The sequence below is a fragment of the Peromyscus maniculatus genome, chromosome 12, assembly GCF_049852395.1.
Source record: "Peromyscus maniculatus bairdii isolate BWxNUB_F1_BW_parent chromosome 12, HU_Pman_BW_mat_3.1, whole genome shotgun sequence".
NCBI lineage: Eukaryota > Metazoa > Chordata > Mammalia > Rodentia > Cricetidae > Peromyscus > Peromyscus maniculatus.
Genome location: NC_134863.1, coordinates 11,192,566 through 11,214,781, shown reverse-complemented (window position 1 = coordinate 11,214,781; position 22,216 = coordinate 11,192,566). Strand labels below are relative to the sequence as shown.

The window sequence follows — 22,216 nt, the reverse complement described above, 5'->3', positions numbered from 1 at the left end:
TGGTCTTCTAATAGTCCCAGTTCAATTAAAATTTAAAGCTGACTTTGGAGTTGGAGAATGGCTCTCTCCTTCTTTAAACTCAAACATGTTGTTAAAATGAAAATACAAACTCCCTGTATCATGCCAGAATAAAAGAGCCATCTTCTGCTATGGTACAGGACAAAAGCAAAATTAATTAAGGGACTATTCTATTACTAATCTCAACTCTTTGATTCTATTCTGATTCTTTAAACTTTTCTTAAAGTATGAATTTTATATCAAAATTTACAAGATTAATATATATATATAGATATTTATACATTTTAAACTTTGTTAAGATATAAATGGCATCTAGATTACTAACTAATTCTAAAAAAAAAAAAAAGGCTTCAATTACCTGCATATACATGTCTTTGTGTTCGAGTCTCTTATCAGTTTTCTGCAGGAAATCAGGGCCAGGCCTAACATCAACTGAAGTCTCCAGAAAGAAGATGGGGCCCCACAACAACAACAATTCCACGTGGACAATAATAATATCATTAAGCTGACAAACATCATCCACAGATCAGCTTTGAACTACAAGGTGCTCAGAGCAATTTTGAGATGACTAGCTGAGATGATCCAGTCTCAAAGACTACTTGAATAAGGACTTGAGATAAACCCTGAACTTTGGCATTATACACAGACTGGATAATGAAGGATATAGTTACCTCTCCTAGAATTTGACAATTAACCTAAAATTTTTCTTTCAGGATAAAGAAAACTTCGCCCATACCCAGCAGGAAGCAATTTTAAGAATACGACGCCCACATTCCCAAAGAGGTGGTGTCGGGTGGGTGGTTTTTTGGTCTTTTTAATGGGTTTTGGGTCTGGGATAATTTTCAGTATTTAGGGGGGTTGGTTACAAGTTATTGTCAAGGGTTAGGAAAAAGCACTACTGACGGGAGAGACAAGGGCTCCTGTGACAATGGTGACCAGCACTTAGTACGTCCATTTGCAAACAACTCAGATGGCAGGACTTGACTTCCCGGAGTTGCAGATGTTTTGTTCCCTCTTGAAGGAATAAATGACTGATATCTGTTCCTGGATGTGTTTCATGTTTTAAGTTTTCGAGTCCGCCTGGAACTCCAACAATACTCCACACAGGGACAGGTACTGAAGTAAAGGCTGATGATGACCTGGAGGTAGAGACTCTTCCATAAGGGTGTGCCTATTATACAACGGCATTCTGTGTCACTAGGCTAAACCATATGGGGCTAAAATCTGCCCCCTGAGTCTTTTCTGAGTCCACACTTTATACATCTCGGAGTCCCCGGCTGCTCACAGTTTCTCACCGATGCACTCCCCTCAACCTGTACTCTCTGGCCTTTCATTTGGGCTTCATGGGTAGGACAGTCAGATGTGCAGTGCTGGGGTCAGAAATGATACCCTAAAAGGAAGGACTCAAACCACTTTTCTCCCCAACCTTCTCTTGCCTTCTTCCCCCACCACTGCCCCCCCCCGCCCCCACTTTCTCCCTAGGCAAGATACAAAAGGTAGAATTCACTTCCCCCAGGTCAAGTCATAATCAATAGTCAGACTATATGTGATCAGTCTGCCTTTCTAGCAGTCAGGAAGGGATCACTTCTCTTTGTGCTCCTACAGCAGGAAACTGGAGTGGTTTGAAGAAAAACAGTTAAGTGAATGAATATCAAGTCATTTTTAAACTTGATTTTTGGGTGTGTGACAAAACTGTCTGTCTTTTGTTAGACCATCTTCCAATGTTTAGGTCAAGTGTGATGGCCATATAGAAATCCTCTATTTTGATCTAGATCACTTGCATTACATTTCCATTCAGACTATTAATAGAGTCAATAAAGACAGAGCCCCTTTTTCCAAGGGCAGGCACATCTTTACAAGGGATCTCTGTAGACGAAATTCTAAACAGTCTTAGTAAATAAGAAACACAGAACCAAATACACAGGTAAATAGCTAAAGAGATCAGAGAGTCGTGACGACCTTATCTTACCTCTCACCTCGTTGCTTCCCAGAGGAGAGAGTTTCTTCCGATATGACTTGTCTTTTTATTACCTTTCTGTTCTGCCTTCTCATTGGCTCTAAACCCAACCACATGACTTCCTTGTCACTGCCTGTCTACACAGACCTCTAGGTTTCTATGGTTGGTACTGGGATTAAAGGCTCGTGTCACCACGATTAGCAGTGTCCTTGACCACACAGAGACTCTGCCTGCCATGTGATCAGATTAAGGACATGTGCTACCACCACTGGACTTATGTTTAATGGCTTGCTTTTACCTCTGATCTCCAGGCAACTTTATTTATTAACATACAAATAAAATCACATTTCAGCACAAATAAAATATCACCACAGATCTCAGTTATCAACACTATCTCTGCGGTGTGATTCCTAACTGAGGGAATGGAGATATTGGGCCAAGTCAGTACGGACCTTAACACCTGATCCTTCTGTTCCCACAGCTGAGGGTTAGGATTACAGCTCCATTATCACCACCAGGCTCTGTGCATACAAGGCAAGCACTCTAACAATGGTGCTTCCTAAACAGCATGGACTTTCTTTTTTTTTTTACCACCTTTAAACTGGAGAAGGGAAAAGGAATAAGCAAGAAGACCAGGTGGGAAGTTACTTAAAATCCTATTGAGGCGAATCAGAACAAGATATCACCTGTGACCTTTGCTGCCCACAGTGATCCACTTATTAGAAATGTTCCAAAGCACCCCAAAATAGTGCCACCAGATAGGGACTAAGTGTTCAGACACATGAGGCTGTGGGTGGGGGAATTTCACATTCAAACCATGAAACTGTTTGTTTTAAGACACAGTCTCTGTTGTGTAGCTTAGGATGATCCTCCTGCCTCAGTCTTCTGAATGCTGAGATTAGAGGTGTGTGCCACCAATTCAAGATATCCTGTGTGAGATTTCTTTGGTTTGGTTTGGTTTTGTGTCAGGGTCTTCCTATAGACCTATGTGGCTCAGAATGGCCTAGAACCTTCAAGGTTCAGACATTAGCCTGTAAGATCTTTAACAACCTGTTTTCTATATGAACACTTGATCTCTTCTTTTGTTTCAGCTACTCTACAGTGTCAACTACAACATCTTTCCTTAGTGTCTGACACCAGTTTGTTATTGAGTCTTCCTATGATTTTGATTTCTGCTGAAAATAATAGCTCCAGATGGTTGAAAACATTGGGGAAATGGAGATATCAGTGATACTGTCATGAAGCCTTACCTGTGAGAGGACATACAGAACCCTCTGAAGACTCATAACCCCAAAGAGCTTTACACCTAAGGTTGCATGTATTTACTGGTGCAACGATATCCTTGATGAAAATGTACATGTGGAACTAAAGTATTTTTGTCAAAGATTGGGATTAAGTTTAAAAAAATGTTTTCTCCCATGCCATACTGGACAAAATTATCACTATTTTTGCTGAACTGGTAATCAAACCAAGAGCCTTGTGTATGCTAGGCTTACCCCTAGGTTATATTGACAGACTACGTGTTTATTGCTGAAGGGATGTGCCCATGATATGAAGCCACATAAAATAGCAATGGATATCTAGAAAAAGCCTGCCTCCAAAATTCAACAGCAGCAATTCGCATACAACTTGTGTGTGTGTGTGTGTGTGTGTGTGTGTGTGTGTGTGTGTGTGTGGTGCTGGTGATAAAACCTAGGACCACATGCACGATAAGTTTTAAATTTCTTCTGCAGATTAATCCTTGCTGCATACATTGATTTATGGTAGTGATTCTCAAACATTAATACGGATAGAGATCACCTGAGGACCATTTGAACTGCCTAGGCGTGGGAATGGCACAGGATTCTCCATACTTGGCATGCTTTTGGGGACGCTGATCCATAGACCACACTCATGTTCAAGTATTGGTAAATGGATATTACGTGGCCACACTGACCTGAATTGTTAGGTCTCTAAGCGTAAAGATGAGACCACAGATGTAAGTGAATTCACTGCTTGTTTTACGGTCCATGGTAAGAATTCTCTTCTTCTCTGTTCTCCCTCTTCCGCCTTGCTTTGTCTTCAGGCACTTAGATCTGACAGAAATGAACTATATACCTTTTTACATGGGTGCTGGAGATCTGAACTCGGCTCCTCATGCCTGTGTGGCAAGCATTTTACCAACTAAACCATCTTCCCAGCTCTGAAAAATTAACTCTTTAAAAGCCAGTCCTCAGCTATTGAATGGTAACATGGGGGTGATGGTGGTATAAATCCGAGTCAGCCCTCCTCCTCACATCCACTTACTATAATCTCCTCTCTCCACTCAAACATCTGCTAGAGAAAGGCATTATCTGTCTCTGAACAGCAGGCTCCGACAGCAGCAAAACTCTTCGATAAAGTGAACAGCGTGTCTGAGTCCTGAGTTTCCCAGAGACGGGACATCCATCTCCAGAAAGGGCCTGCCATTTGCTGTAACAGCGGCCCCCAAGTCCATCAGTAACGAGCCAACTGGCTGAAACAGGCACTTGGTGGTAAAGCAGAACGTTCTGTCCTTTGGCCAGGAGGAGCCAAGTGTCCACCGGCGATGATGTACGCGCATCTGGCTCGCTCTGCCCTTCTTCTGATGCCTCTTCAGCCGGGCACTGCACACCGTTAAGGTAATTAGACGAGTACCGAGTCCGCAAGTATAGTCCTTTGCTGGACCTTCTGCAGAAGCACGGCTACCTCCGCAGGCTGTGAGGGAGGGTAAATGTCCTGGGCTTGGTGCACAGCCCCCCCCCCTCCCCCAGCTACCGTGCAGGAAAGGCCAAGGACGCCCCAGCACGCTGCCCTTCGCTGCCACCAGACACGGGGCCCGGCTCCGACGCCTAAGAGGCAGGTATACCTCGGCCAGTCTACAGAGGCCACGCCTCCTTCCCCTTCCCCCTCCGCAGAAGGTGATGGGCGTGGCCTGGGCGGTGATTGCCACGTGACGGCGGCAGTCGCAGTAAGCAGTGCCCAGAGCCCGGAGCCTGCGGGCGGAGCTGAAGCAGCGTTTGCAGGCGGAAGTGCGGAGGAGCGGCTGCGCCAGTCCCACTCCTCACTCCGAAGGTGCAAGAACGGACTTAAACGCCTGGAAGCTTGGACTCGGCTCGCGCGTCTGCGCAGGCGCACTTATGCTCCTGGCGCCTGTCTGGCTTCCCAGGGCAGGGGGCGGAGCCTGTGGATAGCCCCGGAGCTTCTATGGGAGGTTGGACCCGGCACGTTTGGAGTTATTTTGTTATTGGGAGAAAAGGCCTTGCTGCGAGCTTAAGAAGATGCCGAGAGTGTCGATCCACGCCCTCACCTCCCGGTTTAAATTTAATTCATTCCCATATGTTTATCACCTAGTAGCAAACCGTTTTGCTGTGTATTGGGTTAGAGATGAAAAAGATGATCGTTGCCCCCAAAGGATCAGAAGATCTAGCAGAGGAAGCAGGTGAATGAAAAATTGAGGGCTGCAGATAAGGCTCAGTGGTACAGCTGTTCAAAAATGTGCTACATTTTATTTCTCCATACTTAGAACACTGAATTTGGGTCTGTTTTTCTAGTTTTAAATTGTGTCGTTGTAATAATTTGTGTTCATCTAGGGGTAGATTAATTTTCATGTTGTGAGGCAACTGCATCCGCACAGTCCGGTTTCTGCTTCTGAGTTAGGGTTGTATCTGGTACTCGTTGCCTTCTTTCTTATGTACTTTTTCTTCTCAACTTTTTTAGATTACATCCTTAAATTATTTTTAAAGAAAATACCAATGTGATTGGCAACCTTTATTTATTTTTAGTTCATATGTATGAATGTTTTGCCTGCATGTGTGTAAGTGCATTGTGTGTGTGTGCGCGCGCGCGTGCAAGTGCACCTGATGCCTTTGGAGGTCAGAAGTGGGTGCCAGATCCCCTGGAAATATAGTTAAGGGTGGTTGTAAGCCCCCGTGTAGGTGCTGTAATCTGTTTTTGGTTTGTTTTGGGCTTTTTGGTGCTTTTTGTTTTGTTGTTTGGTTTGGGTTTGGGTTTTTCAAGACAGGGTTTCTCTGTGTAGTCCTGGCTGTCCTGAACTCCCTTTGTAGAGCAGGCTGGCCTCGAACTCACAGAGATCAGCCAGCCTCTGCCTCCAGAGTACTATGATTAAAGGCATGTGCCGCCACCACCCAGTGTAGCTGCTATAATTTGAATCCAGGTTGTCTGTGAGAGCATTAAGTGCTCTTAAACTGCTGAACCATCTCTCTAGACCCAACAACTCCCATTTGACTGCTCAATTGATTTCAAGTTTTTGATTATTTTTTTCCTCATTCTGTTCGAGATCTATGACTTCCAATCTAGAGACTGATGTTTTTGATTTATGTATTATATCTTGTGGCTTAGTTACTGTTCTGTTGCTGTGAAGAGACACCATAACCAAGGTGACTTATAAAAAGAAGCATTTAATTTGGGGCTTGCTTATAGTTTCAGAGGACTAGCCTGTAATCATGGTGGGAAGCATGGAGTCAGGCAGGCAGGCATGGTGCTGGAGAAGTAACTGAGAGCTTACATCTTAACCACAAAATGAAGTAGGGGAAGGAGGGAGGAAGGAAGGGCGAGAGGGAGGGAGGGAGAGGGAGAGGGGGAGGGAGGGAGGGAGGGAGGGAGGGAGGGAGGGAGGGAGAGAGAGAGAGAGAGAGAGAGAGAGAGAGAGAGAGAGAGAGACTGAGACTGACTGGATGTCATGGGCTGTGGGATTTTGAAACCTCAAAACCCACTCCAGTGATCTCTGTGATCCCAGAGGCCAGAAGGGTATCATCAGTGTGAAGCAAGAAGTCAGCCTTCCTCAACACAACTCAGTGGCTGTTGTTGGTTCAAACTTCTAGAGGCTAACAAAGGACAGTTTATGTTAGGCATATTTAAGCACAGCACATTTTGAGAAAAAGTTTTCTGGTGATAATTAATTCAATCCTGTGTGTACAACAAAGCTTAAGACATGGTTACATTGAAACTCTTTCCAAGGTACATGGAAAGAGTTTCAATTAAGATGGATTGTATAGATTGACTACATGCGGCATGTTAAAGGTCTGGGGGAAGAGCTGGTGTGGTGTTGGTCATACAGATAGTGCAAAGGTTATTAACTACCTCTGCTCTCATTTGTAAAGTACGTGTGACATCTCCGATAAAGATGGGCTCTACTGGCTGAGAAACAACGCTCAAGATAAGGGTCTGGGGAGGATGACTGAGACAAACACCATGTGTGGTCTGGCCATAGAAATAGTTCAGAGGTCACCAGGCTATTAACCAAATCATTCCCAGCGTTATGGGCAGAGAAGAGATGATACATCTCTTCCTTTGAAGAGACAAGCCTTAGTTTAACGTTCCTGGTTTCCCTAGTGCTTATCTGTGAGCACAAGGATTTCGTGCCCTCTACAGCCCACCCTGAGTGACACACCTTCCACAAGAGGTACTAATCCTTCTAAATAGTTCATCAACTGAGAACACATTCAAATGGATGAGCTTATGGTGTCCATTCTCATTCAAACCACCACATCTTGATAACTAGTTTTCCTCTGGATCTTCTAGGAATTCTTGTTAATTAGATAGTAAAAAGTTTCGATTGATCTTCTGTGTCTCTTAACATTTTTTTTATTTTTTTCCTAATTTGTCTCCCCATGCAGGATTTCTTCCTAGATTGTTTTCATTTTGTTAATCGTGGTTTTAATTTCCAATAATTATTTCTTATTGCTTCCTTTCCATAGCAACCTATTGATGTTTTATAGATTCAGTTATTGTTTTCAGCTTGTCTGAGAAAACTAGAAATCAAAAATAATCTTTTTTTTTTGAATTATCTGTTTAACACTGAATCATTTTTTTCCTTCCATTTTTCATTTTAGAAATCTTTCTATTTTGTACTTTGGCTTTTCAAAATGGTTGAAAATCATTTATTGGCTATGCATATTTATGTCCTTTGGGGGTACTGGGCATCTACTGAGAACCTTGAACATGGTAGTGAAGCCCTCCTACCACTGAATGAAACTCCTGGCCCTTCTTGTCTGTGTATACTTATGAATGAAAGTGTGTTAGCTACAAGAAGCCCCATTTTTGTAGACACTGGTCGGAATTGTCAGGGAAGAATGGATTCTGCCTGCCTCCTGTGTCCATGTTTTAGCGCTGCGTTGTCTGTAAATGCTGTCTCGTTCTCCCTCTGTCTTACAGGAATCAGTCAAATTTCTGCTTTGTTGTCTTCATTGTTATGACGGGTTTCCTTTTTTCCTCCCTTCTTAACAAATAGCATGTAAGTGGGCTTGAGGCAGGAAGGCAAATGCATGTGCATAGTCTCACACAGAATTGTAGCTGTGTGCCTTACTGCCTATTCATTCAGCTCTTGGGTTTCTATCCTCAGCTTTAAAGAGATTGAGAAAATTACTTTCTCATATAGTAAGTGGTGTCTAAGCCTTGGGCCTCCTCCAAATCTGGGTTCCCCCTTTCCATTTTCTTCATTTATGCCAAGCCTTCCAACAGCTTTACAGCTTTTCAGAAACCGGGGGTTGACTTTCTTCCTCAGCCCTGGTTTGGTATGCTTTGCTTCACTTCTCTCTTCCCTTTGTATTATTGTGACCAGATCGCGACCCCCCAGAGAGACCACCAAAGACCAGTATGCCGGAATGCAAAAGCAAAGTTTAATTCGGGATATCTGAAAGCAATACAAGCCTAGGCAGGGACTTTGTCCAATACATCCAATGCAGTGGAGGCTGGAGGAAGTGCCCACCTTTCTGCAAGCTCAGTTTTTAAAGGCAAAAACCACAAGGTTACATCATTTAGGGGTGCTAGTACGGGTACAATTCTGATTGGCTCGCTTCTAGGGACTTCTAGAAATCATGGTTTAATCTTACTTCTAAGGGGTTGCCCATCACCATTTCTCATTGGCTGCCCTCAGGTGGGGACATTTCTGTGGTCAGTTACCCTGGAAACCAGGGTTGGAACATTCCTTGGTTAAACAGTCATCACCGAATGAATATCTTGTGACTCTGTACTTTGCACTTTCTAATTTCTGGAATCTGGGTTGACTGGTTCCAGTAACTCAAAGCCTATACCTAAAATGGAGAAAGCTTAGGCCTTATTTCTAAGATGGAGGCATTTTGTTCTCATTTTGGTCTCACAGTATTACATGTAACTTGGCTTTCTTTACTGTATCTTTCTGCCAGTCATATTTGTAAGCTGCTTTTGCATTATCCTTCTCTTAGCTTGGAGGGCAGGAAAGAACAGAAAAGGAATAGAGAAAAAAAAGGGAGTTAAGGGCCAACTTCTGAGTCTGGTAAGTTCCTAGGGTTTTGAGCAAAACTTAGCTCCGTTTGCCTGATGAGTGATTCTACTAAATAAGGACTCTTATATGAGGAGCCCCTTGACCCCATTTTAATGAACTTTCTGAACACCCAGTTGAACGGAATAGCATTGGTAGAGACTGTTATAGGGCGTGTTCTCTGGGAGCTTGTGGACTGGTTTAGGACACATAAGCAGTGATTGACTCATGACTCACCTCCTACAGACTGAAGCGCTGAGTTGTGTGCTAGTTACTAGATGTCCTAGGTACAAAGACGACTTTCTGGAAATGGGAAGACCAGGTGAGGTTCCTCCATTCCCATCTGCAACAACGTCTGCGGCGACTTCCACCGCTGGCGTGGTGGCTAGGAACTGGCCATCTCATTCAGGTATACAAACAGGTTCTGTGGGACCAAAGCAACTCCTGAGCAGCTCAGCTCTCAAGGGAGTGGAGGGCGGGACCTCAGAGCTCCATCAGGTGGCCAGGAGGGGAGTCTGTCTTGGGAGGTTTATGTCAGAGGTCTGGAAGTGGCTTTCTGGAGGCCATCAGCACCATGATTCCCAGAAGGACGATTCCTAAAAATAGGTGATGATCTCTCTCCTATGTGTAATTATGTTACGATGAAGCAGCTGACATTGTGACAAGTCATTAGTCACAAGCCATACTGACTCAGATTCCAGCCTGCGGAGGGGATGACCCGGGCCGCAACTTCCTGAGGGTTTTACTTGACAGGTCTCACCACACTCAGCCTTGGCCCTACCCTGAGGACCACGGGCCGGGCTGGCAGGACCTATGTACGCCTCTCCCGCCGCTGCCGTGAGGTATCTGCTACTCTGCTCCCAAATCACTTGAGTCCGGTGATTTATTTCTCCTTCCTCCTCCCCCTTGCTAATTTTAACTCAACTCCAAATTAATATTTTTTTGAGAGATAACGTAATGCCTGGCCCCTCCAACCACTTCTCATGACTGAGGAATGAACATCAGCACAAAACATCTTGTGGTGGCCTCAGAACAGAAGACAAAGTTAAAGTCTCGGTGTTTTCCCAAAGCTGCCAAAGCGCTGGATCTTCATGCCAATAACTTGTCTACACCATGGTTTCAGTCTGCTGTGGGATCATGCTCTTGTACACTGGTTTAATAAAACGCTGATTGGCCAGTAGTTAGGCAGGAAGTATAGGCAGGGTAAGCAGATGAGGAGAATGCTGGGAAGAGGAAGGGCTGAGTCAGGAGTCGCCAGCCAGACACAGAGGAAGCAAGATGACAAGGCAGAACTGAGAAAAGGTACCAAGCCACGTGGCTAAACATAGATAAGAATTATGGGTTAATTTAAGTGTAAGAACTAGTTAGTAATAAGCCTGAGCTAGTGGCTGAGCAGTTATAAATATTAAACCTCTAGATGATTCTTTTATAATGGCTGTGGGTCTGGGGAGGGGCAGGCAGGACCCAAGAAACCTTCCAACTACATCAGTCTGTTTCAATTGCTTGATCAATGCTTTAAAAAAAAAAAAAAAAAGAAAAAAAAAAAAAAAAAAAAAAAAAACCATGTCCTAGATTCATGAAGTGGGTAGGACTCAAGAGAAGCAGGGTGCCAGCAAACCGCTGGAGCTGCTGAGTGAATACTGGCCTCAGCCTTTGGCCCTTGTTCCTGTTTGAGCTTTGCCACCTCTGCATGACTTACTCAGCACTCAGAGTCTTATTTAGGCGCACATGGTGGGAAGAACTTAAGGGCAATTACTTGTTGCACTGGGTAATTTCATGTGGCCCTTTTGGAGAGGTCATGATGTTTAGATGTTTGGCCCAACACAATTGTGTTGCCTGTAAAAGCGTGTTTTGTTTGTGACCTATATTTTAAACAGTAGACTGAGTAAATCCTACTACTCTGTGTAAGGTGGGTGGGTCTCCTGCACACAAAAAAGGGGGTGTTTGTTTGTTGAGACAGCGCCTCCTGAAGCTCAGGTTTGGCCCCCAAACCATGCAGTGAACCACAGATGACGTTGGACTTCTGTCTTCCTGTCTCTACCTCCTGAGTGCTGAGATTATCTTCGCGTACCACTACCCCAGTTGATATGGGCTGGGGACCACACTCAAGGGACTTTGGTGCATGCTAGCCAAACACTGTTCTAGCTGACTCTCCATCGCCAGCCCCAGAAAGGTATTATTTTTCTAATAGTAAAAGGTACCATTTAAAAACCTTCACTCACTCCCAGTTGTTGGTTATAAATCCTCTGGCATTTCTGTAGGTTTTTTAAATTGCTGTTTTTGTTTCTGGGGGTGAGTAGCCTCAGTGCCATCCAGGCTGTGGTTGAACTCCTGGGCCTGAAGGACCCTCCTACCCCAGCTTCTCATGTGGCTGGAATGGCAGGCCCGGCTTCCTCCCGTCTCTCCTTGTAACCATAGTACCTGATAGAAACAACCTAAGAGAGGAAGAGTTATTTTGGTTCAGTGTGAGAGAGTTTTAGTCCGCCACGGCAGGGAAGCTTGGCAGAGTAGCTCGGTTCATTGTAATCAGACTTTCCTGTGGGCTGCCAGCTCACAGATACGGTGTGGACAGACTTATTATTAATTATGAAAGTGTCGCCTTCCCTTAGGCTTGACCCACAGTTCTTATAACTTAAATTAGCCCATATTTTTATTAATCTACATTCTGCCACATGGCTTTTACCTCTCTCCCATTTTGTGTGTCTAACTCATTCTGTATCTCGATGGCATTTCACGTGCCTCAGTTCATCTCCTACTTCCTTTCTCTCCGCCCAGAAGTCCCACCTGTACCTCCTGCCTAGCTATTGGCTGTTCAGCTCTTTATTAAACCAATCACAGCAATATATCTTCACACATTGTACAAATACCCCACAGCAGTTCATGGCCATGGGAGAGTTTGGTGATGATGTTCACATCATGGTACATGGAAGCCAAGAGTGCTGGAGCCAGACCCCACCTTCTGAGGTTCCACAGCCTGTTAAGGGATCCAGCGCCACCAGCTGGATACCAAGCGTCCAAAGCCTGAGTCTGGAGCGGCGTTGGCTCTGTAGCACTCCCTAACCTCACAGTTCTCTGTCCCATGATGCTTCCTTTTCCATCATGTGCTGGGCTAGAGATGGCTCCACAGGGGAGAGTGCTTGCTGACCTTCCAGAGGACGTGAATTTCACTTCCCGGTATCCACATTGGGCAAATCACAACAGCCTGTAATTCCAGCTCCAGGGGATCCGACTCCCTCTTCTGGCCTCCTAGGTACCTACACACACATGAACACCCCACCACACACACACATAAATAAAAAAATAACATTTTTAAGAAAGTATCAAGTCGAGACTAGACATCCAAGGCTATGGATAATACTCAGGGTAGAACATTCGCCTAGAATAGATGTCCATTTCCAGTCTTCAGGCTGGTTTCACTGTCTTTAAAAGTATTTCTCGCTAGTATGCCTCAAAATACTCGGGAAAATTACTCCCCCATGTACACACTCTTACTCACACTCAGTTGTGAATCTTAGAGATAATCACTGTTAACATTTTCATTCATGCCTCAGCTCTGCAGCTGAGAGGGGTCCAGCTCATCTTAGACATCTATTCTAGGCGAATGTTCTACCCTGAGTATTATCCATAGCCTTGGATGTCTAGTCTCGACTTGATACTTTCTTAAAAATGTTATTTTTTTATTTATGTGTGTGTGTGGTGGGGTGTTCATGTGTGTGTAGGTACCTAGGAGGCCAGAAGAGGGGGTCGGATCCCCTGGAGCTGGAATTAGAGGCTGTTGTGATTTGCCCAATGTGGATACCGGGAAGTGAAATTCACGTCCTCTGGAAGGTCAGCAAGCACTCTCCCCTGTGGAGCCATCTCTAGCCCAGCTCTCCTTGTGATTGATGAGAGAGTTACTCATTTCGTGTCCTTTTTGAGTTCCTGTCCTGACAGTGTCGTGTAGGCTTGGAGCATGTTGGAAATAGTCACCAGTTGCATGTTATTGAAGGAGAGGGCGGAGCTAGCACATGCCGCAGCTGCGGCATGAACTTGATGATAGCACTCTTTATGACGAAGACAGTGGACAGCAGAGCATTGCACCACAGGAGGAATGCAGAGACTGTGTGATATTAGAGGTGTGCCTGCAGTGCCTTCGGGACCCTCTAAGGAAGCCAATTTTGATGTGTTGCCTGGAGATTCATCTGAAGGAAGAAACGCACACACACGCATGCATGCAAGTGCGCGCATGCGGTCTGCTTCCTGAGTTCTGGGATTAAAGGCATGCATGCGCCACCACCGCCCATTGAAAAAAATTCTTTCAAGAGATGGCTAGATGTTGAAAAAGAGAGAGCCATTTAATTTTTTTCAAACCCAGACTTGAATTTGAATCATTGGAAAGCTTTAAAAAAAAAATCTTAGGGGTGTGTGTGTGTGTGTGTGTGTGTGTGTGTGTGTGTGTGTGTGTAGGTCAGAACACACTCTCAGGTGTCATCTGCCTTATGCCATGTTTGGGACAAGGCTTTTGTCGCTTGCTGCAGTGTATACCAGACTAGCTGGCCCATGACCTTCTGGGAGGCCTCCCCTCCCTGCCACCCTAACTATAGGAACATGGGATCATAGAACCTGCTCTCATGTCCTCTGCACAGGTTCTGAGGGTTTCCAGCTCTGGTTCTCTTTTTGCCCAGGAGTATTAGTTTACCCACGGAGCCGTCTCCCAGCCCTTGGAAAGCATTTTGTAAACATTAGTGCCTGTGCTCAGTCAAGGACCCATGAAGCTGTGTGCAGTAGGTTTGGCAGTTCAGTGAGGCTGAGGATGGAGGGCAGTGGTAGAACGCTTGCCCAGCATGTTCAGAGCTCAAGTTCAGCTCCCAGCGCAGCAAAGGAAGTTCCCCTGGTCATTTTGATGGTCTTCCAGGCTTCGGAAGTCTTTTGAAAACAAAACAAACAAGTGTGCTAGTGCATATCTACAGTGTCAGCGTTCCAGAGGCAGGAGGATTACAGCTTCCAGCCAGTCTAGTGAAATGCTGTCTCAAATTTTTGTTTGTTTTTGTTTTTATGAGACAGGGTTTCTCTGTGTAGCCCCGGCTGTCCTGAAACTCACTCTATAGACCAGGCGGGCCTCAAACTTGGAGATCCACCTACCTCTGCTGGAATTAAGGGTGTGTACCACCACTGCCAGGCTCAAAGTTTTTTTTTTTTTTTTGTTTTTAAGAAAATAAACCAGGAAATCAGAGTAGGATGAAAGACCAGTTAATAGAGTTTATTCTGTGAAATATGAATATTTATAAACTTTAAATTAGTAAAATGAGGGCTGGAGAGATGGCTCAGCTGTTAAGAACACTTCCTCTTGTGCAGAACCCAGGATCAGTTCCCAGCACCCACATGGCAGCTGTAACTGCCGGTAATTCCAGTTCCTGGGGATCTCACACCCTCTTCTGGCCTTCACAGGCACTGCATGCACATGGTACACAGCTGTACTTGCTGGCAGACACACACCACACACACACACACACACACACACACACACACACACGTCTTTTTTCAGAAGCACTAGAACAAAGTGAACCTTTTTTTTTTTAAAGATTTATTTTATTTATTATGTATACAGTATTCTGCCTACATGTGTCTTTGCAGGCCAGAAGAGGGCAGCAGGTCTCATTACAGGTGGTTGTGAGCCACCATGTGGATGCTGGGAATTGAACTCAGGACCTCTGGAAGAGCAGTCGGTGCTCTTAACCATTGAGCCATCTCTCCAGCCCCCCAAATTGAACCTGTTAACTTTAAATTTTTTACTTTATTTATTTACTGTGGGCAGATGTGCTGATGTGCCCTGGCGTGTGTGTGGAAGTCAAGGACAGCTGTCAGGAGTCCTCTCCCCTTCCGCCAGATAGGTGCTGGGGGTCAAATCCAGGTCACTGGGCTTGGCAGCAAGCACCTTTACCCAGTGTTTTCCTTACACCAGGGCTGCTTTCTCCTAGAGCACTGGCTGTCATAGACTACAACACGTGTGAGTTACCTGGTCACAGCTCTGGTACAGTAGAGCGGGGCTCTAGCCACGCTTCTATCGGGGCTTGGCCTATAATCAAATACGGTCAAAACACAATCTCAGTTACAGTATTTCCCATATTGTATCTCAAAGAAAAAAATTTTTTTTGAGGCAGGATCTCAACACTATGTATCCCTGGCTGGCCTGGAACTCACTATGTAGACCAGGCTGGCCTCACATTCACAGAAATCTGCCTGCCTCTGCCTCCCAAGTGCTGGGATTAAAGCTTACCTCAAAATTTAACACTGCTACACACAACCCAACAAAACAACCCCTTTAAAAAATTTTTTTTTAATATGAGCAGTGATACAGATATAATAGCAGATTTTAAACCGTGTGCCTTCTGGATTGAATACAGGAAGTGTCACTTTGCTGAAGTGACCTAAGTGTTATATACTAGAGTTCAAATCCAAGCCGAAGGGTTTTTGTTACGGTGGAAAATGGTGATGAATGTTTAAGATTGGAACATGGAAAAAAAACTCATGTGTCTTAGTTAGGGTTCCTTAGTTAGGCTGTAAGGAGATACCATGACCACAGCAGCGCTTATAAAGAAAACATTTAATTGGGGGTGGCTTACAGTTTCAGAGGTTTAGTCCAATATCATCATGGTGGGACATGGCAGCATGCAGGCAGACATGGTGCTAGAGAAGGAGCTGAGAGTTCTACATCTGGATCTGCTGGCAGCAGGAAGTGAACTGTGAGCCACACTGGGCATAGCTTGAGCATATAAGACTTCAAAGCCCGCCTCCACAGTGACACACTTCCTCCAACAAGGCCACACCCCCTAATAGTGCCACTCCCTGTGGGCGAAGCATACAAGTCTGTGGGGGCCATTCCTATTCAAACCATACTCAGACCCATGGTCCATTAATCATTGTGTCCTGGGGATAGGGAGAGTCTTGTTGAACTCGATGAAGAGTTCATGTGCCCTCTGCTAGTGTGGCTTTTCCTTGAGGGACCTGGGTTTTTGGTCCAGGAGATTTTTCTTCTGGCCAGAGCAAAGCAACCAGTGCTACCATTTAAAATGTCCTAGCAGCGGTCCTTGGAGTGGGAGCAGACACTTCACACTCTTCCAGCCGTGAAGTGTGATTCTTGCTTAAGTTGCTTCACACTGCACAGCCACTGAGGCAGCAGCCACAGTCCATGCCTCCGTTTTCTGTCAGGTTAGGTTTCATTCTTACACCGTTCATCTCCAGCCTTTCTACACAGTCCACACAGAGGCTCCGCTGTACCTGCGCCTCCTTGGGGGGTACACAGGAGTCATCTCCACTCCAGTTGCCTCCTTTGCTTCTGCTGCTGCTTCTGTAGGAACCCCAGGACCAAGCTTTAGGGAATGCCACCTAAGCTCCCATCATTAAAAAAGAAAATCATCATACCCGAGTGGGAGGGATCCTGCAGGGCTTTAAGACAGGAACCAGGATGTTCGGGGTGAAAGGTGTGTGCTTAAATCTTACCTGGGTCCAGGAATGGTGTTCTAGATCAAGCGTAGAAACATCTGAAGTAGACTGGGCATGGTGGCTTACACTTACAGAACTCAGGAGGCTGAGACCACAGGATTACAAGTTCAAGGCCAGCCTGGAGTATATAGCAAGCTTCTGTCTTCAAAGAAAACAGAAAAACAAACAAAAAATCCCCATAACTTGAAATAAAAGGGGATTAATGGGAATGAGCAAAACTAAGGTTAATTAAGGTAGAACCCCAAAGCGAGGAAAGCATTTGGCTGGGGGAATGTATGTAATAATGTGTGCGTGACGTTGAAAAAGTCAGCACGGGAATGCCGAGCTGAGAAACCATCCTCCGCTCCAGACGAAGAGGAGAGCGGGAGCACTGGCTAGGGAGCTCTCAGGGCCTGGTGGTAACACTGGTGGCTTCTATGTCTGCAGATGGGACCCGGCAGGGTATGGGCCAAGGATGTCCATCAGAGGCCCAAGGGAGGGGCATGCCTGCTCATGAGGACAGGGTTTCCTTTCACGGGGGTTGCCCCTCAGATATCCTGCGTAGTAGAAACTTACATTATGACGCAGAACAGCAGACAAATCACAGTTAGGAAGTAGCAGTGGGAATAACGTTCAGCTTCTTGACATTGTCACCTGCAGAGTTGAGAACCACAGACCGGGTTACCAGACAAAATGCCAATCCTTGTAAAGTTTCAGTTGGGCCACATTCATGGTTATCCTGGGGTGTATGTAGCCTGTGGGCCACAGGTTAGACACGCCTGTGTGGGTTAGGTGATACATGAGGTAAGATTGCCACAGGGTGATTAATTGTTAAAGCTGGGGTAATTGTACCATTTCTCTATATCTGTAAGTTAGGACGTTTTTGGAGAAAATGTTAAGACCAATTTTATGACTAGAGTATCAGCACAGAAAGAATCTAACATCACAGCCAGGATGAGGAACACAGCCCCATGAGACACTCTCGTGGATCAGGATTGTACAGAGTACTCACAGGGCTGGGGGTAAACGGTTCACATTCTCTATGGGAAGGACTGCTTGTTGGCGAGGTGGCCAGTGAGCCCATTGAGTTTTGGAATGTGTTTGGAACACTGTCTGGAACCATGGGGAATTGTGCATGCTGGACAAGACAGTTCATTCTGTGGCCGCTTCTGTTTCTAGTCAGCTGTGAGATAGTAAGCAGGTGTCCATGGGTGAAACGGGCAGCAGATGGGGAGGCTGTGGGTGTGAGCGGGTATGAGCTGAGTGAAAAGGTCTGTACTGGGATATTGACTGAAAAAGTCCAAAGAAGGCCGAGATTGTGAAGAGAAGAAACAGGACTTGTTGAATTAGTGAGTAGATGCTCAAGTTGGACAGAGGGAAGGAGGATAATCAGAGGACTCCCTGGCCCTGAGCTGGGCTCAGTGGGAGAAGGGTATATTCTGCTGCTTTATTACATGTTACATGGATCTCAGGAACAGGGATGGTCTTAGAAGGTAGGATTTTAAAGTGAGTACTGGAGACCATGGCTATGCCCTGCTGCATTTGGGTCAGACAGTCGCCTTATTTTTCATGGCGCAGTGGCTGAGTGGACTCCCCAGGTATGATTTATTTTGGGAGATGATAATTAACTTTTTACAAGAGAGATGTGAGTTGACTTTTTTTCCAAGATAATTATGTAGTACCTTCCCTGGATCTTACCCAGTGATGTTGATTCTCCCGGTACGAGGTCTGACTCCTTGAGGCAGTAAAAGATAATAATAATAGAAAAAAGATAATAAGAAAAAAGGTCAGACATGGAGAGAGGGAGAGAACATTCCTGAAGAAGCTGGCAGTCGTCAGGAGTGGCACCAGTCACCACCAGCACCAGGGGAGCCACGGTGGCCATGGAGCTCAAATGTTGGGAAGGAAATCCCTCCATTGACATTATTCATTTCGACGAGAAGCCTTTGAGCCGCACAGTGAAGCAGAACGTTCCTTTCTTTCACACGGCCCTGGCATTTTTGATAATGCTGACTAATTGGACCATACAGCATGATGCTTAAGTTCCTTCTTACTTCTCTGAGTATCAGGTGAATGAGAGATTAAAACACAGCCATCTAAGTATCTTGTGTATCTTAATTCTCCCTCTTGACTGAAAAGAAAAGCTCTACAATATACTCGTACTAGCTTCTGGCCATAGGAAATAGGTAGAAAATACACTTTGCTTTTTAAACAAATTTCGCTAACAAAATTAAATTTCCCATTAAAAATGGGGGAAGTACAGCAGCTGATTTGGAGTAAGAAATTTAAAGACCATCAATGTTGGAATTGCGGAAAAATGAATATACATGCTTTTAAACATGTTTAAAGCGGCTCTGGTTTATTTACTTTGTATTTTTCTGTGATACATGTGAGGAACAGAGGGCACCTTGTGGGAGGCAGGTCTCTGCTTGCACCATGTGGAGCTGGGTCCCAGGATGGAGCCCAAGTTACTAATTAGGCTTGGTGGCAACACATTTACTTGGGGAGCTGCTGTCTCCCTGGCCCTAAAAGTGCTTTTTAATTCAGCAATGTCAATGTTTCTCTCTGATTAAATCAAGTGTTTTAGGTCACTGTCACCCAGTAGTTACATGCTCAGTGGAGGCGGGAATTCCCGAGAGCTTTACACCTTAGGTCAGCTAGGGACTAGGAGCCCAGACATGGCTGCTTTGGGTGCACTTTTAGATGTTCTTAGGTCTATATACTTGCCTGGTTTATCTCAGGAACAGGTTCTTTGCTCTCTGAACTAAACTAATTTATTTTCTTGGCTTGCTGTCAGGGACCTTTTGAACATAATGTGACTTTTCATTGTAAACGAGCATTTTAAAGAGAGGCCACATCCAGGCTAGTTCTGAGTCGGATCGTTCAGTGGGAAGGGAAGGGACTTGAAAACTTTCTCCTGCTCAGTCTTACCCTGAGCAAGAAGAGATGCCCATAAGAAATGAGCTTGCCCAAGGATGGTGGGCCTGGAAGGAGGTGGCTAGCCAGGGAGTCACCACAGAGACAGGAGGTCAGATGGTCAGAGTGAGGACTTGTGGCCAGTCTCCATGAACTGTTTATACTTGTATCCATGCCAATTGCCTGTTTGGACTGTAGGCTCCGGAGTTCATTTTTGTTAGTGTCTAAACAATAATGATTATGTGTTTTAACTCCGTATTCAAGTGAGGACCTCAACTTCTCAGTGTTTTTTTTTTTTTTTTTCCCTGTGATATTTCTTAAGTCTAGATGAGTGATAAATAAACCAATAGGCAATTATCCTTTATCAACCAGCCTCAATGTGTAAATATTTAGGCTAAATTACTGTTCTTGGTCTAGCAAGACAGCTCAGTGAGTGAAAAGTGTTTGCCACCAAGCTTGAAGACCTGAGTTCGAGTCCTACCACCTACATGTTTAGAAAGGAGAGAATAGACTCCCAGTTCCCTCAGGTCATCCTCTGACCTAACCTTCACACCTGCACCGTGGGGCATGTACGCACATATACAAAGTTAATGATAAATTTTCTCAGTAAGCTCAAACTGGAGAACAGAGAAGTTCTCTTAAATTGCAACACCTATTTTTAAATTGTTTTAGTCACTGACCAGAGATGTAATGAGATTGAGTTTGTCAGTGATATAGAAGCTCTTCGTGTCAAGAAGTTGGAGATAAAAGGTACAAAGTTGATGAGGAGGGAAAGGAGTGGATCCATAAAGAGTTGGGGGGGGGAGGGGTGACTGTGTTCAGAACGTATTGTACAGAATTCCCAAAGAAGTAGTTAAAATTTTTTGAAAAAAGAAAAAGAAGCAAAGAAAGAAAATTGAGAAGAATGGAATTTAGGCTGACTTTAGAATTATGCAGGGGCAGCCATACATCGGAGAAGGGGGTTGCCATGGTGATGTTGTGATGAAGGAATTCAGCCTCTAACGATTGTACGTATTGTGTCGATCCAGTTCTACCGGTCTAGAATACGTTGACTGGGAAGGAGGGTTTTTATGTAACTAGTCGTTGGTGAAAAGAAATTGCTGCTGCTTGAACTGTTGATGCTTGACTTCCCACAGTGGTGACGGCAGGCCTTGTGGGCTCTTTCTGGTTGCCAGCCACCGCTCCTGATGTCAGGGCACACGGATGCGCTCCTGATGTCAGGGCACACGGATGCGCTCCTGATGTCAGGGCACACGGATGCGCTCTCTACACTGGACACAGGCGGGCAGTAGTCCTGGGACTCATGCACCATGTGCCCCTTTTCACTGCCGCTGAGGACGGTGTGGTGGTGTGAAGGAAGGGGTTTTGTTTTGTCAAGTCAGGGTCTCACACTGTAGTTTCCGCCTGTAACTTGTTATGTAGACAATGGCCTCAAATTTATGGCCACTGCTCCTGTCTCTGAGGACTGGGCACAGTCATGTGCCGCCACGCTCAGCTAGAGAATCCTCTTTGTTTATTCTGATTTTTAATGTATCATTTGGGCCTTGGCACGTAGGCCGAGGTCAGAGGACAGCTTTGCGGAATCCACTGTCTCCATCCACCTTCCCCGAGGACACTGGATTCAATTCTCTAGGCTTGCCCGGCAATCACCCTGGCCCGCTGAGCCATCCTGGTCCCGGGATCCCTTTTTAAAAAGACAGGAAGAACTCTAGTCACCACTGGGGACATCCTACTAAAGAAACCGGACTAGTCTCTGTCCATAGATAGAAAACAACAAAGGCCTCTAAGACCCTCAGTAGCCAGTCTTCAAGGCCAGGGCTTGGGACAGTACTGTAACAAAGGTTGGTGAGAGGTACAGGACCAGAGTGATAACGGCTCTGAGAGCTTCTGAATATACAGCAGCTTTAAATCAAGACAGCTTTCTATTCATTCATTCATTCATTCATTCATTCATTCACTTATAGATACATTTGTTTTTGGGACAGGAGTTCTCTGTGTTGCCCTGGCTGTCCTGGAGGCTCACTCTGAAGTCTCTATTCTTACCTTGAACTCACGGAGGTCCACCTGCCTTTGCCTCCCGAGTGCTGGGATTAAAGGTGTGCACCACCACCTCCTAGCTAAAATCTATATTTCTTTTTTATCTTTTTTATTAAGAAACTTTCTATTCATTTTACATACCAACCACAGATCCCTTCCCCTCTCTCTTCCCACCCCCCCCAGGCTTCCCTCTCATTCCACTCCCATTCCCACCTCCTTAAGATAAGGGGAGTCAGCAGAGCCTGATTACACTCAGTTGAGGCAGGTCCAAGCTAAAATCCGTATTTCTTAACTCACTCAAAGAGCACTTGTGAATCCTGGTGTGGCAGCGGCACATGTGTGCAATCCCAGTACTTGGTAGCAGAAGCAGGAGAATCACTACGAGTTCTAAGCTATCCAAGCCTACATAAGCAGCCCAGGACCTTTGTTACTACCCAGTGGCATTTAGTGCATCAAGTGTGATGTTCCAACCTGCTGGGAAGCAGCTAGACTGTGGACTGTGTGAGAACTGGGGCAGCATCCCCAGCACCCACATAAAGCAGGTGGGCGTGACAGCTACCTGTGAGCCC

The 22,216-nt window shown here is 45.2% G+C and overlaps 1 protein-coding gene and 1 pseudogene across 2 annotated transcripts in view; both read left to right on the top strand.

Moving 5' to 3' along the window:
• The window catches only part of LOC143268211 (bcl-2-related protein A1-like), a 282,316-nt pseudogene that overhangs the window by 12,773 nt on the left and 247,327 nt on the right, over positions 1-22,216 (top strand).
• LOC143268208 (insulin-like growth factor 2 mRNA-binding protein 2) overlaps positions 5,002-22,216 on the top strand; it is an 80,379-nt gene continuing 63,164 nt past the window's right edge. For both annotated transcript variants that reach the window (XM_076549349.1, XM_076549350.1), the window contains exon 1: positions 5,002-5,414. In XM_076549349.1, coding sequence (XP_076405464.1) covers positions 5,254-5,414 — 161 coding nt within the window. In that variant the 5' untranslated portion in view covers positions 5,002-5,253. The remainder of the gene's footprint in view (positions 5,415-22,216) is intronic.